Consider the following 17,500-nt stretch of genomic DNA (forward strand, 5'->3'; position numbering starts at 1 on the left):
TGTAGTCCAAAACTGCCTGGAGGGCACAAGGCAGGTAAAGGAAAGTCAGCTTTAAATCACAGCCTCTTGGGTGGAGATGCATGTTCCACATTTTGATATGAGACAGCACAGATTCTGGAAGCAGAAATCCCAAGTTCAGAAGCCAGGCTGAATTGCTACACCTGTACTTTATTGATCTGCACTGTGGGGCTGGGGAGTTTCCCCCTTGTAGATACGAGATGAAGGTCTGCTGGACAGATTGGCCATTAAGAACCCAAAGACAATGATGCGCTGCACAAACTACAATGCAGGCTGGGTGCCAATTTGCATGTGCTTATTTACATGTACAGAGGCAAATTTAGAAACAGTTTCTATAATTTAAAATAGAAACATGATACATCTCACCACAGTGTGGAAGGTTGTGAGCTGCATGCCTGCTCAGTCTGCTATGCAGGTAACCAACTGTCGATGGGCAACCTCCAGGTCCCTGCTCTCCCTTCCTTTGGCTCTTTATTTTTAAAGTGGACAACCCTTCAAATAGAGAACTGGGCTCTGTGAATTAGGACACATGGCCACTATATCAGGGCCTAAGGCGTAGGCAAATAATTTATAATCTGGGTAATACTTGACAGCAACACATCAGAACATGTAAGTGGGAATGCATGATTAAATACTGCCCCACCACACATCAAGGAAAAGAGGTCTCACCTAGCCTTCTTTGTGACATCTTAGTTTTACCTATGTAGGGTTTCCTACTCCCTCAAGGAGGATCCAAGCAAAACATGGTCCTCTCCTGCTTATACCGTGATGTGCTCCAGTCCAGTTTAACACACAGTGACCTACATGTGGTGTGATGCTGTCCGTGACCAGTTATGAAAGCTCAAGAAAATCATATTACACCCCCCCCCCCAAAAAAAGCATGCAGGCTTTTTTTTAATGTATGAGGTAGTACTTAATGTGATGAGAAAAGGTGCAGATGGGGAAATTTAAATGTTTGCTCCCCAGCTTATTTCCTGAGTAAAATCCCAAATTTGACATGAATATGAGATTCCCTACCTCCCCAAAGGAAGTATCAGCTTCAGGAAAGTGTTTACCACTCACGACTGTAGTAGGGGAGAAAGGGTTAAGTTCCTTTATTTCAGGCCTGTGCAGGGAGTGGGGGCAGCAGGTACATTTGCCCCAGGCCTCAGAAGGCAAAGCTGTCTGAGGGGGGGGGGGATGATCCACCAGGGGCCTGCCAGACATACAGACAAGCTCTGCACAGGCCTGCTTTCTCCTGTCTTCTCTGATGATCAGAAAGCTGCACATGAACTCAAGGACACGTAATCCGAGTTATCCGAGTTATCAATTGGTCCTTGCTTTTGGTTAGAGCAGTGCCGCGACACGTTAGTGTGTTGGCTGCAGTGTGTAGGTGTGTCTCGTGAATGCTGCTCGCATTTCCCTTGGGGCTGGAAAGGTGTTAGTTTAGCCTCCAGTTGGATAGTAAAACTGAATTGCTGTGTCGCAAAATGATGCGTGTCTAAAAGGTGTGTCACCAGCATGAAAAGTTTGGAAAGCTCTGGGTTAGAGTAATGCTGTTATCTCCATGGAAAATTCAAAAATTGCTTAGTTCTGACCCACCCACCTCCAACTTCGGAAGATATTGCATGACAAAATATCTAAAAGCTTCTCCAATAATTTTATACACACACACACACACAATCTAGCTGCACATTGACGGTGTTCAGTTTGTGGGGTGGGGAGCAGTTTCACAGTCCCCTTGAAGCATTCTGAAATGCAGCCCTATTTAATTTACTAAAACGAAAATATAACCGGGTACCATTCTCTCCCCTCCCTCCGCCCACCTTTCTTGGCTCCAGAGCTTAAACAGGGCAATGTGGTTCCTTGGTTTACAATGAGAAGTGCAGGGGAAAAGGCTTTAAAAATAGGCAGTCCAGTCTGTTCCCCCCACCCCCCGAGAGGCATCGCACTCTGTGACAGTTCACCGCGCTTCTGCAGCCAGCACAGCTTTGGACTCAGCAGTAACCCTTAAACCCATCATCTGCACATTCTGTTCCGTATTTTCTGGCGTGAACTGCTCTAATTTGCTACACAGCAGCTAAATGCCTCCTACACAAATTCTGTGAAATTCAAAGGCTTGAATAGATGCTGTGCCTAAAAAACACTTCGCATTGGGCTCTGCTCTCCGACAGAAGCAGTTACCTACAATACAAATCAAGCAGGGTTCATCTTCTGCTCAGGCCACGCCACCACTGCCTGTCTTCTACTCGGGGAACAGCCACAAATAAGACGAATCTGCCTCTCTCATCGAGCATCAGCATGGGGCTTTAGCTCTTTCTGGCTACTACGTACACCAGGAAGAGATTAGGAACCATTGAAGTCGTGTCAGCGCAGGACTTTCTGGCACAAGTTCAGTCCCCAACCCAGCAGAATGAGCAGGAGGAGGATGCCCCCCCCCCCGTCAGCTAACATTGCCACATTTTGAAGTAATGCAGATCTAAAGAGGGTAAGATTATTGAGTTCAGAGTCTAAAATTTACTGTAACTTCACCACAGCTAGATTCAATTTTTAGTTTTCGACGTCCAGCTCTGAAGCCAGAGACGTGAACACTGAGGGTCTTTTGAACGGAGGGCAAGTGTTCTAGCATTAGGAAAACCAGGAGAAGAGAAAACATACAGGCTGTGCAGGGTAGGAAACAGCGTCCACAAGGGGCTAGCAGCAGATTCAAGTTCAGGCAAGTCTCAAGCACCCCATCGATTTTAATAGGCACTGCTTTATATTCTTGCCTGTGAACAATTTTGCCAGAGAGAGTAGAACATCCTTTCCTAAGGACACTATAAAATCCCTTGTTTATGCTCCCTCCTATAGCCAATTTCTGCATATTCTCTAGTCCCATATTTCTCCTTTGCTAACAAGATAAGCGGCAGATGACTATAGATAACGATTTATAAATGAATGCTTCAATTATATTGTTCGGCCTGTGAATGCAAAGCATGAGAACACAAAGCACTTTGCTTTTCCTTCTTCTTTGAACATAGATGGAAGAATGTGATCTGAATGAAGGCATATATTAAAACAAAGAAACAAATATTTTCTTGCATTTTCTGGCACTTCAGGTGATTTAAGGATATGGGGATAGGAGACTAGATCTTCCTGTCTGGAATATTCACCTGGCAGGTTATCTGCTCTCCTTTACCCCGCAATAGCTTAATGTCCATGTGCCAAACAGCATAATTTTCTATTTTTCAAGTCTTTTTTTTACTTTATTTGGGACCTTTATGCATTGGGCACCGCGTTCCCCACAGGTATTTAGTCGGCCACTGTGAGAACAGAATGCTGGACTAAATCATTGCCCAGCAACCTCAGCTTATGTTCTCTTCGTTCAGCTGAGTCACCTACCTCTAACATACAATGGAAGGCTTAATAGGTTTAAATTTCTGGGGGAAATTTACACTTTCTGCTATGCGGTAAACATCAAGCCATGTTCCATTATGACGTCAGGGTTCATTCCATCAGAGCCAATCCTTCCGTGTCTATAACCACCTCCGAGTCTATATGTCTTCCTCAAAACATCCCACAGCTTTCCTAGAGAAGACAACCCATCGCTTCGCTGCTCTTACTAAGTAGTAACTGTAACATTTGCACCAAAGTACTTGTCTGCAACTCCATCATTTTGTATTAATTTGTGATGTTGCTTACAATCAGCTAACTTGTCTATGGACTTGTTGCTTAAGAAAACTGGTGCATGAAATTTGGGAAGCAGAACTCGGGAATGTTACTGAATGCCTCTTAGAAAGCATATCTAGTTTAGATTTACTGTATGACTCCAGGAGCACGCCTCCAAACTCAATTATCTATCCCAAGCTTGCTTTAAAAAACCTACAATGTTTTAGCCCATTCCTCGTGGCCGCTCTGGTAATTTTAAACTTTAAAATTTTCACTACCCACAGATCAATATATTCCGCACTGGGTGAGGAGAAAATGCAAATGAATTCCTCCCTCCCCATCACCAATGCCTGTGTGTTCCCCCACCCCCACCCAAGGGAATCCAAAAGCCCTTACCCATTATGGTGACATCATACTCAATCTGGAAAAGTGCCTCTTGGTTGCACTGGCGAAGGATGTTCAATGCGTCAGCGTGACTCACACTGTGAAGAGGAATCCCGTCAACACTCAACAGCCTGTCCCCAATTTTCAGAGACCCTTCCCTGCAGGAAAATTGCACACAATTCTTAACACATATAAAACCAGAACAGACAGACCCCCCAAATGAAGCATATGTGGACCAGAAAACCAGCTTTTCAAACAGCTTGTGTTTTTACTTTCTATGCTTTATTATTCATCTTTTATTGCACATTTGCCGGAAAGAACACTGTTTCTTTGCTAACTTTAGCGCTTTGTATTATGTTGGATTTCATTCTTATGAGTCGGCCAGGGAGCATGTGTAATTGGGAAGCTGTACAAATGTAGTAAGTGGAGAAGTCAATTAATAACTAGCTTACCAAGACAAATATTTCTTTGGCCCCCTTTCCAGGTACTTTTAATGGCACAGATGTTGCTGCTTGAACAATTCTCCCCATACTGGTCTCCAGCTGTTTTGGACCAAGGTGGAACACCGTCCCATCAGATGTCAAGGAAATAAATAACTATCTGACTTCTAGAAGACATCTGAAGGCAGCCATGTATAGGGAAGTTTTTAACGTTTGATGTCTAACTGTGTTTGTTGGAAGCCGCCCAGAGTGGCTGGGACAACCCAGTCAGATGGGCGGCATATAAATAAATTGTTGTTGTTGCTGTTAGTAATTACTCCATCATCTGTAGTCTCCAAAACAGTTGGAGGGCACCAAATTGGCAAAGGCTGAGACAAGGGATCTTGCAACAATCTATCAACCTCAATTAGAGCATACATAACAGCTATTTTTAAAATCAGTTGCACAAATTAGTGGTAAGCATGGAAATCAGTATTTGAATTTGGCCTGAAACTATTTTCAGTCTCTTGAAAGACTAGCTAGTGATCATTTGGGGGAAAGTCGAGAAAAAGAGACAGGTAGAGAGTGCGCCCAGATATCAAACTTAGATACTAGACCTACTAGGACAGGCATAGGCAAACTCCACTGGGATGATGGGAGTTGTAGTCCCAAAACATCTGAAGGGGCGAGTTTGCCTATGCCTGTACTAGGAGCTTCAGGTAGGTTGGCAAAACACCTATTTGTTTAAGCTCCATTGCTAAATGTGAACATTACCTGTCTGCTGGACCACCTGGCCTAACATATGTCAGTACTAATGGCCTGGATTTGTGCCAATCCTCGTGGGCTCCTCCTGTAACAAATTTGCAAAAAACACACCAAATAAATGCTGTAATGCAGAGATAGGAAAATTCTGTACCACAGCAGAAGACACGAACCCTTCTCCACCCCAGCTATTAAAGGATTCAATCCAATGAGTCACTATGTGGATGGAAAGGCATCTGCTAATGTTAATGGAAATTCCCTTCCCTCTCCTCCAACTGCACACCCCCAAATCTGATCTGCAGGTCGCCCCAACTCTCAGAAACAGATCTGAAGGGCATTCAGAGGGGAGGCATTCTGTTGCATTGAGCAGAAGTCATTCTGCGAGCTCAGTGACTTTGATGGATGCAACACAAAGAATCTCCGAAATAAAGACGAAACCCAAAAACTGTATTAGTCATCATTCTTCAAAGATTGTGCTGTATGATTATTAGCTTAGGATTTTGATTTATACAGAATAACTGGCTTTATCCTCTCCCCCACTTTCACATGTCCCAGCAACGTAGTTTTTATCATCATTAACCAAAGAGAATCTGACCTCGTAGTACAAATCCAAAACTGTTGCCTTCTTTGTACAGGGTCACTTCAATGGTCTTTGGAATGATGCCGGCACTATTATCCGGGGCTAGAGATAGGGAAGAAAAGGGGTGAATTGACATCCTTAACCTGCCATACTTCCTCTTTTTTTTAAAAAAAAAAAACATTCTTCATCCGATATGAAAATTTGCCTAATCACATTCATAAATCCTGCAATATGGTGGGCTTTTGAAGCAGGTAAAAAGAATGCTTGCCTTAAGTACATGAAGCTATTAAACAGAATTAAAAATATGGCTAAATCAAGATTCAATCTTCTAGACTGCCCTCCAGCTCTCTTAATGCACACATAATACAGTACTAAAGCAAACCATTGCCCTTTTCCTGGAAGCTTCAAATCTGATTGCACCTTTCAGAAGCTGGCAGTGGTTACTGGACTGTCATGTATCTCGGGCAAAAAGCCAGCAGGCAACCCTAGATGACTATGTTCAAATCTTCACAGGCTAAAAGAATAGTTTGATTATAAAGTAGAAAACATGGTTAAAGTACAGGCAGTAACCATTTTGTGCACATTCAATTGACATGTGACCACTGATGCGTGGGTCATTTTGGACCCAGAAAAGGGCAGAATAGGGTGGAACGAGATGGGGACAGGGGGGAAACAGGCTTATACATGCTCCGCTGATGCACACAGGTTGCCTGTACTGAACATTCCTAAAGGAAATGTGATGCTAGTGATACTTAAAACTGCTTTGAGGGGTTTTTGTTGTTTTTTACTACCAGGCGGTATAAAAAATTTATTACCTAAATAAAAAAAGCAAATGCAAAGAAATGTAATAATATCATCATCATGAGCATTTGCTTCAGTTTGTGAGTAAATAAGAATCTGGTCGGTCATCTGCTCAAATATCCACAGACAGTAGAATTGGGGCACCAGCTACAGGTGGAAACAGTTTGTTTTCTCCATCTGCTACTCCTGTAAAATCCTGAGGATTGCAAAGTGTTCACAAGCAACAGCATTGAGAATTCCGGATCCAACCTAGTCACTGGAAGTGATCCTGGTTTCATATCACTGGCATTTCCAGTTAAAAGAATTTCCTAGAACAAAGCTGGAAGCAACCTTTGCCTGAAATGTTACAGATAGCTGCTGCCGCCGCCTATCAATGGAGACTAACTGGAGCAAGATGGCTGAATGATCTGATTGTTCAAACCAATTTCGTACAAGAGGCAAGGAGGGGAGGGGAAGCCACCTAAATATTGAAACATTACAGCAGTAACTCCACCCAGGAGGTACTAACCCGCTAGTGGCAGCTCGTATTCTACCTCTAGCACCACCCTTTCCCCCACGTTCTTCAACAGGCTTATGATTTCGTCATGGCGAAGTTTCGTCAGGTTAATCCCATTCACTGACTTGATGTAGTCACCCACGTTTAGCTGGTCGCTCCTGCAACAAACACAACAAAACATTTCAATTGCATCTTTCCAGCACCCTTTTCATAATTCACATTATCTGCAATTGCATCCTTACTGGCTTATTAAATAGAGAGAACTACCTACATAATGAGGAATGTGAACTTAAATGCCATATGGAAAGTAACAGCAGATATTACTTGAGAACCGTGCACAAAAGCATTTTTCTTTATTTTTTAATAAGGAAGGTTCAGGGAAATGAGAAAAAGGTTTATAATATGCACCCACTGAATCATAACTAGTAAAGTTGTGCTAGGAGGTGAGGCTGGAAGAAGTTATTATTCAGCTATCTAACATGCAAAAAGTGCTTTAAAAAATTGCTGGTGATGCGTGATCCCAAGACAATGAAATCTATCCTTGTCAATGTGATTGGTTTACCTTGCTGCCAGCCCTCCTGGTCTCAGGTTGGAAACTCTTGGTTTACCATCTTTATCTGTACCACCAGATATAGTTAAGCCAAGGGTGCTTCCTTCTTTTTTAATCAGTTCCACAATAGTGACTCCTCTGAATTCTTCTGTGGAGAAAATGTAGGAAGAAATCCCTGGACATTGTTACACTGCCCAGCACATATCGTAAGTAAAACAGTGAAAAATACATTTCAGCATTTACATACAACATCACAGACAATGGAGATGCTCAAGGTGCTTAATAACTGCCCAATCCTCCCTACTTTATTTTCCCCAAACTGTCTATGTTTGGGGGGGATAAGAGAGTCTTTGCTAAGGGTTGCCCAAGATCTTTGGCACATGTGTTTCCAAAAATAAGGTCGATAGTGTGCCAGGCTGGTTTTTTGTTTTGTTTTAAGTCTTATTACAGTAATACCTCGGGTTACGAACACGATCTGTTCCGGGTCGCAGTTCGTAACCCGAAAAGTTCGTAACCCGAACCGCCATTTTGCGCATGCGCAAACCGCGCACGCGGCCGAAAATACTTCCGGGTTTGCGCAGTTCGTAACCCGAGTTGTTCGTAACCCGAGTTGTTCGTAACCCGAGGTACGACTGTACTTGCTGTCTGTTTCAGAAGAGGAAAAGGCTTGCTGTATATTAGTTCTTGTATAATGTTATGTGCCGATTTAAGTGCTCAGGACCCACTGCTCTCTCTTCTATGCATTTTCTGCTTTGGATTGCATTGATGATCCTGAACTTCTCCATGGTGCAAACAGGTGTAGGTGCCACAGTATCCACAGGTGACTGCAAATGGGCCTAAACCCAAGGACACTCAGTAATGGAAGAACGAAGAATATCACACCTGTGCCATTTAAATGATAATCTGACATTAATGCATGAATGAAGGTGAATAAGTGCTGCATAATGGTCCCCCTATAAATATTTATCACTCTTCAGCCTTGTAATGCATACGAGTAGAGCATGTTTTACAAGTCTTCACTATTACGAGCTCAAGCTGCTACAGAATATATCGCAACTCATGCGACTGATCAATCAAAACTGAAGGAACAATAAAAATGAGTAGTAGTTGGAATGTGCTCTTCAATAGCTCTTTTCTCCTCTTCCTCCTCACCTTCAACATATTTTTCCATTTCCTCCTTTTGGCTTTGTAATTATGATTATTATGATGATTATTATTATTATAGGAATTACCTGAGCCTACTGCTGCCCCATTTCTTAACTTCGGTTATGAGGTCAGGAGTGCTGCAGGGATTGCATGCTTTTTCATCACATGCAAATTCCCTCCTTTTAATTTTTGGAGCTAACCTTGGTGCAGCAACACATCTCTACGGCCATTGGTGCAAACCATGGTTTACTGCATCAGGAACTACTAGTATCTGCAGGCAGCTTCCAGGGCTCAAGTGCCCCCATTAGAGCTCAGCAACATTAATCCCTGTCCTAACATGCCCCTGTCCCCCCCAAAGACACATGCATTTCTGCAGCAGCAATTTTAATTTCCCATTATGACCCTGATCTAGTGTTGACACAGTGGGAAATATTTAAATTGCAACCTACGAGTGTAGCTACCAGGTGAGCCCGTGGCCAGGAGCACCCACCCAACATCTGCTGGGGCATGAGCACTGCACCAGTCCTTTCCAATAAGCAGCCCACCTGCCAGAAAGTTAGCATAGCGACTCTACCACACCCAGCAAACAACTTTTGATGGTTACCAAACTGAGAATGAAACCTAACTGACCTAAAAAAGGTATACATGGCTAAAAGAATACGCCAGTTACCTGGTATACTTTGCCTTCTTGAAACCAGGGCTGTGTCCAGTCCACCTGAGTCTTTGCTCCCTTTCGAGTAAGGGCCATCATCTACCAAAACAAAAATCACAACAGACTGATGTGCAAATTATAAAACAAGTGCTTCCTAACCTGTAGGTCACAACCCACGAGTGGTCTGCGGGCTTTATAAGCAAGCCCAAAATAATCATTGCTTTTAATTCTTAACTGGCATGGCAAATATTTCTTACAACTTTTTGTTTCGTTGACATTTTATAATGCTGTGTTGACACCAAGCATTTGAAAATCTTGAGTCTCACACATTTTAACACTTGCAAACTGCACGTTGCCGGCTGGCAGTGCCTGAGCATCACAAGTAAAATTTAATAGTCACTCGGAAAAAAACCCTTAGAGTTAAGCAAAGGGTGATTTGAATTTTGGCTTACCCAACATTTAACTATTACTTTTCTGCAGAAGAATCAGAAAAGTTTGAGTGATGTCACTGCTCTCACAAAGTTGTCTCTCCATGCAAAACAACATCAACATCAACTGACTGAATCCTCATGGAATAGGGTCCTCACAGATAATTTTTTGGAACTCTGGTTATCTGAATTTTGGCTTTGTAAACTTCCTTGCAAAGTCCTTTTATAACCTTCAGAATTAGCGTACATGTTACTGTGGCTGTAGAGATAGTGCTGAAAATGGCATTCCTTGGTGACTTCTCTACCACCCACCATAGCATTTAGAGCAGGCATCCCCAAACTTCGTCCCTCCAGATGTTTTGGACTACAATTCCCATCTTCCCCGACCACTGGTGCTGTTAGCTAGGGATCATGGGAGTTGTAGGCCAAAACATCTGGAGGGCCGCAGTTTGGGGATGCCTGATTTAGAGGCTTCTTATACTGCTTTGGAGGCTACGGTAGCCTCGCCACCTTGCAAGCAGCCTCGTTCCTGCTCTATCCCCTTTGGCAATTGGTGGAAGAGTCAAAGCGACTTACAATGGGTCAGATCCAACAATGTCATTGTGTGCTATGTTTTCCCACACCTCTATCTGCTGTGGAGAGTTGGGGAAATCGTCATGGCAGATTTGAAGGTGGGAGTGCACAGAGGAGAGGAAGGGGAAGTTCCATTGTGCAGTGTGCATAAGGGCTACTTAATGTTGTGGCAGGGCAATGCTGTGAGGCATGTGGAAGATTGCTTTACACCTAAGACTAAATATGGCCTCCCTACTCCAGTAGCACTTTTCCAGGACAGCAGTGATAAAAGGACAATCTGATTTATTTTCCATGAGATAACCCTTTAAGGGTGAAAGAACATCATTCCCATATGGCTTTAAGCATGCCATAACACTTGCGCAGAAACTCATGGTCCCCAGAAATGGAATCATACATCAGGATACCAACAGAGCACTAAATCACTATACTTGAATTCAATCACCTGTTCCCTTGCATCCTTTTATTTCAAAGTCACCTCTCCTTGCTGCAACTTCAAAGTGGGGGTGGGGGTGGCGGCACGGAAACAGTATATAAAAGAGTATCAGCTTAAAATGCAAATGGTATAATTAAATATGGATTTCACTTCTGACGTGCATTTTTTTTCCCCCAAGGAGATACTTATTTGCCAGGAAATAAGAACTCTCAAATCTCTTTTCCTCCCGCATTTACTGACTGTATCAAATCACAGAAACTTCAATACTGATAGAACGAAAACAGTTTTAAGGGAACCCAAGGGTACAATACTTGCAATGCATCTCACTGCAGCCTATAATTTACTGCACAGAAGGAGTTAACTCTCAGGGTCCCAAACCCATTCAGTCTCTAATAGGTACTTATCAAGTGTCTGATCACTGCAGCACCCACTGGATATTTGCTTCGTACTGGAAAGTAAAAAATAAAATAAAATAAAAAATCAACGCATAGTTGAGAGTGGTGGAATCGTACAGAAATGCCAGTTTTAAATGCAACATGCTTATTAAATTTCAGTCACTTTGCATACCATAAATGTGGAACCCATACTGGAGAACAGCTGCATGTGTCAAAGTTAAACCTAATTCACAGTATTTCTTTTTGGGGGCTTAGGGAAAACGCTTACCAGAGCCCTGTGCACATACATGCCCCATTCCCCAAGGTAGGGTTCCTTGTGCCCTTGGCAAAGAGCTGTATTGGTTTCCCCACCTGGAAACTAAAAATCACTGTGCTGCAATAGCCACGTTAGAAATCACTACATTTCACACGACCCAAATGCTCAAAGCATCAGGAAAGAGGGAGAGGCGAGGAGGAAGTGTGAAAAAACATCTATGTGTTTTTGCTACAGTGTGAGAAGGACGAAAAACTTCTCCCGTGTTTGATCTCGTCAAAACAGCGGTGTTGTGTCGCCACACACACATACGTGACACACACCATAGTCTGATAGGTGATTTTTGCACACACACTCCAGGCCTGGGGCCCCACATTTGCCAAACCCGAGGTACACCTCTTCCCACTCCATGGGAAAACAAGCGGAGTTTTAAGTCAGAACCATTGTCATTGATTTTGAGGAGTGCAGCAGTTGATGGTGGTAATTTTTTTGGTAGGGGAAATATGGAAGCACCCCAAGGCTCTGAATGGCATCAGCAAATGCTCTTCTGATATACTGTATATATTTATACACCCCACCCCACACCCTGCTGAAGTCAGCTGGCTGTTCATTTGTTTTTTACTGGATCAGCAACTGAAAGTAGCTTTCCTCCCTAGCAACACCTCAATGCAAGAAATGCTACAGTTCAGGAACAGGACGGAGTGTGCTCTGGGAAAAACTTCACCACCTCAAACACAGGAGCATAGAAATAGGACCGTGAAGTTTAATTGATTTTTTAAAAAATACATTTTCCATTGACCAGATGGTTGTCATATACCAAAAGATGCCCTCCAATGAAATTTAATAGCAATGTTGTGGTTTTTTTAAAAAAATGAAAAAATCGACCAACACTAAAAAGCATCCTGTCTGGAATGTCTCTAAGATCAAAGAATCATAGAATCATAGAGTTGGAAGAGACCACAAGGGCCATCCAGTCCAACCCCCTGCCAAGCAGGAAACACCATCAAAGCATTCCTGACAGGTGGCTGTCAAGCCTCTGCTTAAAGACCTCCAAAGAAGGAGACTCCACCACACTCCTTGGCAGCAAATTCCACTGTCGAACAGCTCTTACTGTTAGGAAGTTCTTCCTAATGTTTTGGTGGAATCTTCTTTCTTGTAGCTTAAATCCATTGCTCCTGTTTGACAATATGTGTAAACTAACAACATAAAAAGCCGTGCTGGATTAGGCCAAAGCACTGGCAGAGGAAGAGGAGTGGGGGGAGTGCACCGCCCCCGGCAGCGCGATCCCGGTGGGATGCCACTGTGGCTGCACCCCGCCCCCGAGACGCATGCCAGCCCCACCCCTGCCTTCTCTCTGCTCCCCGGTGCCAGAGCATAAAGCTCCGCCACTGGGCCAGAGGCTCATGAGGCCAACATCCTGTTTTCACTGCAGCCAACCCACCAGAAGCCTGCAAAGTATGGTAGGACCTAAGGACCTCTCCAGTTACAGTTCCCAGCAAGTGGTATTCGGAAGCATACAGAAATTATGCTTCTTGCTTCAGAATTATTGTTGTTTCAATTCATACTCAAATTAATTTAGTAAACTGCAAAGATGCATACAGTTAATTGTCTACAATTTTATTGTTTAGTTGGGAAACAGCCTGCCTAATATGAATATAAATAATGATAATAATAAAGTTCATTTCAACCATCCAGGTAGTCTGACAAAAGTTTGGACTTTATAATGGCTTCCAAAGCACCTCCTCAAGCACTTAAAGCTACAGGTGGGTGAATCTGTCAATTTAGGTCCCTTTCAGTTTCTCATTTTTTCCTCAATCGCAAGTTCAGTTCTCCACATTTTTGTGTCAGTTTGTGATTTAAAAAAAAAAATATTACGCAGGTAATAGCTCAATTTGTAGAGCATGAGACTCTTAATCTCAGAGGCATGGCTTTGAGCCCCATGTTGGGTGGAAGATATTTGCACTGCAGGGATTTCGACTAGATGACCCTTGCAGTCCCTTACAACGCTACAATTCCATGAAGATTCATCACCAAATTTACCCTGATACACACATTTTGTAGGCTATTTTGCCAAACGTACACACACCTTTTGCAAAACCATTTCTCCTAATATAACGCATTTTATTTTCACTACCATCTTTATTTTTATGCACATTTAAACCTATGTTATGCATTTTTTGTATACATTTCTTGGCTGGAGAACAACATTGCAAAATTCAAAAACAGTGCAGATTTCAAAGGATGGCTGTGTTTCAGTTCACATGTTGTTTGGGAAAGTACAAATTAGGTAAAGTTAGCTTTTAAATGTGAATTGAATCAAATTTCTCCCCCATCCCTATTTCAAACCATGCCTTGAATACTTGCCAGAGTGCTGCCTTAGCAGTTCCAAGATAAAAAAAAGAGAACAAAAACTGACATAACATCTTTTGGGTGCCATAGCGAGCTCAGGGTGGTATCTGGCAATATAAGTGGTTGTTGTTGTGGTTGTTGTGAGAAATTACCTAAAGCATTTCTATGGGACAGGCAGGCACACAATTTTGCCACTGTGAGTTCCTAGTCCAGAAGCAGAGACTGGCTGCACTAGGGAGCCACGGAAGCCAACTTCACAATTACATGGATGCCCCAGACATGCCATCAGCCATCTGCTTCTCATTACAGACACTTCAGCAATCCCTTCCCGAGCACCAAGAATGAGTGTTGAGATTTCCTTTTGGTAACCCCAAAGCAACAGCTGATGTAACACCCTCAGCATCAGTAGCACCCTGCCCCAGAAGTGCAAATGGTGCGGACAAACAAACAAGCTTGACAGCTAAGCTAGCATTTCAAGAGTGTGGCCCAAGGTAAACCAGCTCATCATCATCAATATTTGCAAAAAACAGCTAAATGGCCTGAGCCAGCAATAATAAATCTACTCTCACCATTCACAATTAGCCATCATTCAGCAAAGGTGCCAGTCAACAAAAACCTCTGGCATTTCACTGACAGTTCAGATGGCAAACAATTAGCACCAAGACTTTCCCTCTCTCCCCTCCATTCCTTTTGAGCTCTTTTCCCCAGCAGAGAGGAGGATGCTAAAGTGTTTGTTTTTGCTCATTATCTGACTGAAAATGTTTGAGCAGTCAAGGAAGGTGCCTGCTGAAGTGTGGATTGGCATTTGCTTGCATTCATTTCCCTGCTGTGCGCCTTTTGTTCATATCTGGCTGGCTTCCTGCTTTGTCAATCAGGTTTACTTTATTAGATATATTTCCCTCCTCCCTTCTCTACCCCATCTTCAATTAAGGCTCTTATATTGTGTGTTAATATCCTGTCCTCATTCTTACCATGTCATCTTAGGAGCCATGGGAACAATAGGCTCTTACGAGCTTTCCCTCCAGGAAAAAAAAGTGAGAGATAAAGAGAGAGAGAGAGAGAGAGAGATCTGACACATCTCCAATTTTTAACCTCCAACTAAAAGTGCACTGTGTATTAGGACATGTGCGCTCATGTCTACCACTGCATATCACGAGAAGTGCAGAAAGGAGCGTTCACATCAGACATCCTGCTCAAAAAGATATTATGTGCTACGCAGATATATATTATCTCTGCAGGGGAAGAGCTGTGGGCTCAGTGGTAGGTAGCATATTTGCTTTGAATGCAGAAGATCCTGAGTTCAATCCCCAGCATCTCCAGACAGCCCAGGAAATATCCCTCCCCATAAACCCAGGATAGTCAGCTGCTGCATAGTTAAAGCTATGGTTTTCCCAGTAGTGATGCATGGAAGTGAGAGCTGGACCATAAAGAAGGCTGATCGCCGAAGTATTGATGCTTTTGAATTATGGTGTTGGAGGAGACTCTTGAGAGTCCCATGGACTGCAAGAAGATCAAACCTATCCATTCTTAAGGAAATCAGCCCTGAGTGCTCACTGAAAAGACAGATCGTGAAGCTGAGGCTCCAATACTTTGGCCACCTCATGAGAAGAGAAGACTCCCTGGAAAAGACCCTGATGTTGGGAAAGATGGAGGGCACAAGGAGAAGGGGACAACAGAGGATGAGATGGTTGGATAGTGTTCTCGAAGCTACGAACATGAGTTTGACCAAACTGTGGGAGGCAGTGCAAGACAGGAGTGCCTGGCGTGCTATGGTCCATGGGGTCACGAAGAGTCGGACACGACTAAACGACTAAACAAAGTCAGCTGCTGCAGGCAATGCTGATCTAGATGGGCAGCTTCCAATATGCCTACATGGCTACTATTCTTGTGTAGGCTGTCAAGAAATTCCCGATGCCAACAGAGCAACAATGCCCTTAGTTTCTTGGCTGGGAAACTATGACATCCACAGGTTTGACACTGGATTTGTTTAAAGGGCAGGTGAGCTCTAGAAATGGTCACTGATGAGGAACAGAGTTGCACAGGGAGACAACAGAGTGTCTTTTCCAGTATGAACCAGAGAAGCGGACACGGAGCAATGGATTCAAACTTCAAGAAAGCAGATTCCACCTAAACATTAGGAAGAACTTCCTGACAGTAAGAGCTGTTCGGCAGTGGAATTTGCTACCAAGGAGTGTGGTGGAGTCTCCTTCTTTGGAGGTCTTTAAGCAGAGGCTTGACAGGCATATGTCAAGAATGCTTTGATGGTGTTTCCTGCTTGGCAGGGGGTTGGACTGGATGGCACTTGTGGTCTCTTCCAACTCTATGATTCTATGAACCTGAGCACTGTGGTTGCTTGCAGAAACAACCCAAGACTATTTGCCACCTGAGGTGAACAGCATGAGGGCAACTCCCCTCCCCCCCTAGTTCTATGCCAATTGAATTTTACTTCAACAGGGTAGCATCCTCCACTGCATCTAAAGGGTGACAAGCTAGCTGAAGGGATGCAGGACACGCAGAGCTCTGTTTCTTAGTATCGCATCACTGGAGCCTTGCTCTACTTAATGGTAGAGCCGGCCTGATTGTTTGAGATAACCAGCCACAAGGAACCGGGCATTTTTAGCAAGTATATCACCAGGCATTTCAGTGATTTCCAGCCCATGAAAGGTGCCCCCCTCCTGTGTTCCACATGGAACACCTTGCCCAGTTCAGTCCAGATTCAGTTGCTTGGCTTCCTTACACAATACAATGTTTTTACAAGCGTAATTAATGTTGGAGGCACAAACTCGCATGGGATAGCAGCTCATCTTCGACGTAAAGAATCGCAGTGTGTGAATAGAATGCACACCTAAGCAGTCTGGGGATTTTGCTGGTGAGGGGGACAGGAAGTAAGTGTTTTTGTGAACATGAGGGTTTGTAAGAATTATTTTTCCCTCCAGGCTCTGGTTATTATAATGCTAGCTGGTTGGCAGCAGTGGGAGAGAGTTGTTTCTGCCTCAGACAGAACCTGCCCCACTCCAAAGTGAGAGATGTGAGGGGAGTGTGTACACCCTAGGTAAGAGATAGAGGTATCGAGCCATAGGTTTCCTGTTCCATTGCCTAAGGCAGGGGTCAGCAAACTTTTTCAGCCGTGGGCCGGTCCACTGTCCCTCAGGCCATGTGGTGGGCTGGACTTTTTTGGGGGGGGGAATGAACGAATTTCTATGCCCCCCCAAATAACCCAGAGGTGCATTTTAAATAAAAGCACACATTCTACTCCTGTAAAAACACCAGGCAGGCCCCACAAATAACCCAGAGATGCATTTTAAATAAAAGGACACATTCTACTTGTCGTGAGTGCGATTTCAGCTCTTCGTGAAGTCAGCTCTGAGTAGTGAGTCAGCATACTAGCAAGGAACTGCTAGGAGTCAAGTACAGTGGTACCTCTACTTACGAATTTAATATGTTCCGAATGCACATTCGTAAGTCAAAAAAAATTGTAAGTCGAATCCCATAGGAATGCATTGGGAGAAAAAATCCGTAAGTAGAAGCTACCCTATCTAAAATCCGTAAGTAGAAAAAATCCTATCTAAACCGCACCCAAGATGGCGGCCGGAGCTCCGTTCGTAAGTAGAAACATTCGTAAGTAGAGTTATTC

At 43.5% G+C, this 17,500-nt stretch overlaps 1 protein-coding gene across 6 annotated transcripts in view; it reads right to left on the reverse strand.

Moving 5' to 3' along the window:
- Positions 1–17,500, reverse strand: part of GRIP2 (glutamate receptor interacting protein 2) — a 202,295-nt gene that overhangs the window by 64,146 nt on the left and 120,649 nt on the right. For all 6 annotated transcript variants that reach the window (XR_015948463.1, XM_035106512.3, XM_035106510.3 and 3 more), the window contains exons 2-7: positions 9,454–9,534; positions 7,650–7,785; positions 7,100–7,245; positions 5,806–5,892; positions 5,223–5,298; positions 4,042–4,187 (exon numbers count right to left, since the gene is read on the reverse strand). Coding sequence is in view for 5 of the 6 variants with exons in the window: in XM_035106512.3 (XP_034962403.3) it covers positions 4,042–4,187; positions 5,223–5,298; positions 5,806–5,892; positions 7,100–7,245; positions 7,650–7,785; positions 9,454–9,534 (672 nt within the window). In the remaining variant the exon portion in view is untranslated. The remainder of the gene's footprint in view (positions 1–4,041; positions 4,188–5,222; positions 5,299–5,805; positions 5,893–7,099; positions 7,246–7,649; positions 7,786–9,453; positions 9,535–17,500) is intronic.

The sequence above is a fragment of the Zootoca vivipara genome, chromosome 2 (assembly GCF_965207765.1).
Source record: "Zootoca vivipara chromosome 2, rZooViv2.hap1.1, whole genome shotgun sequence".
NCBI classification, from domain to species: Eukaryota; Metazoa; Chordata; class Lepidosauria; order Squamata; family Lacertidae; genus Zootoca; species Zootoca vivipara.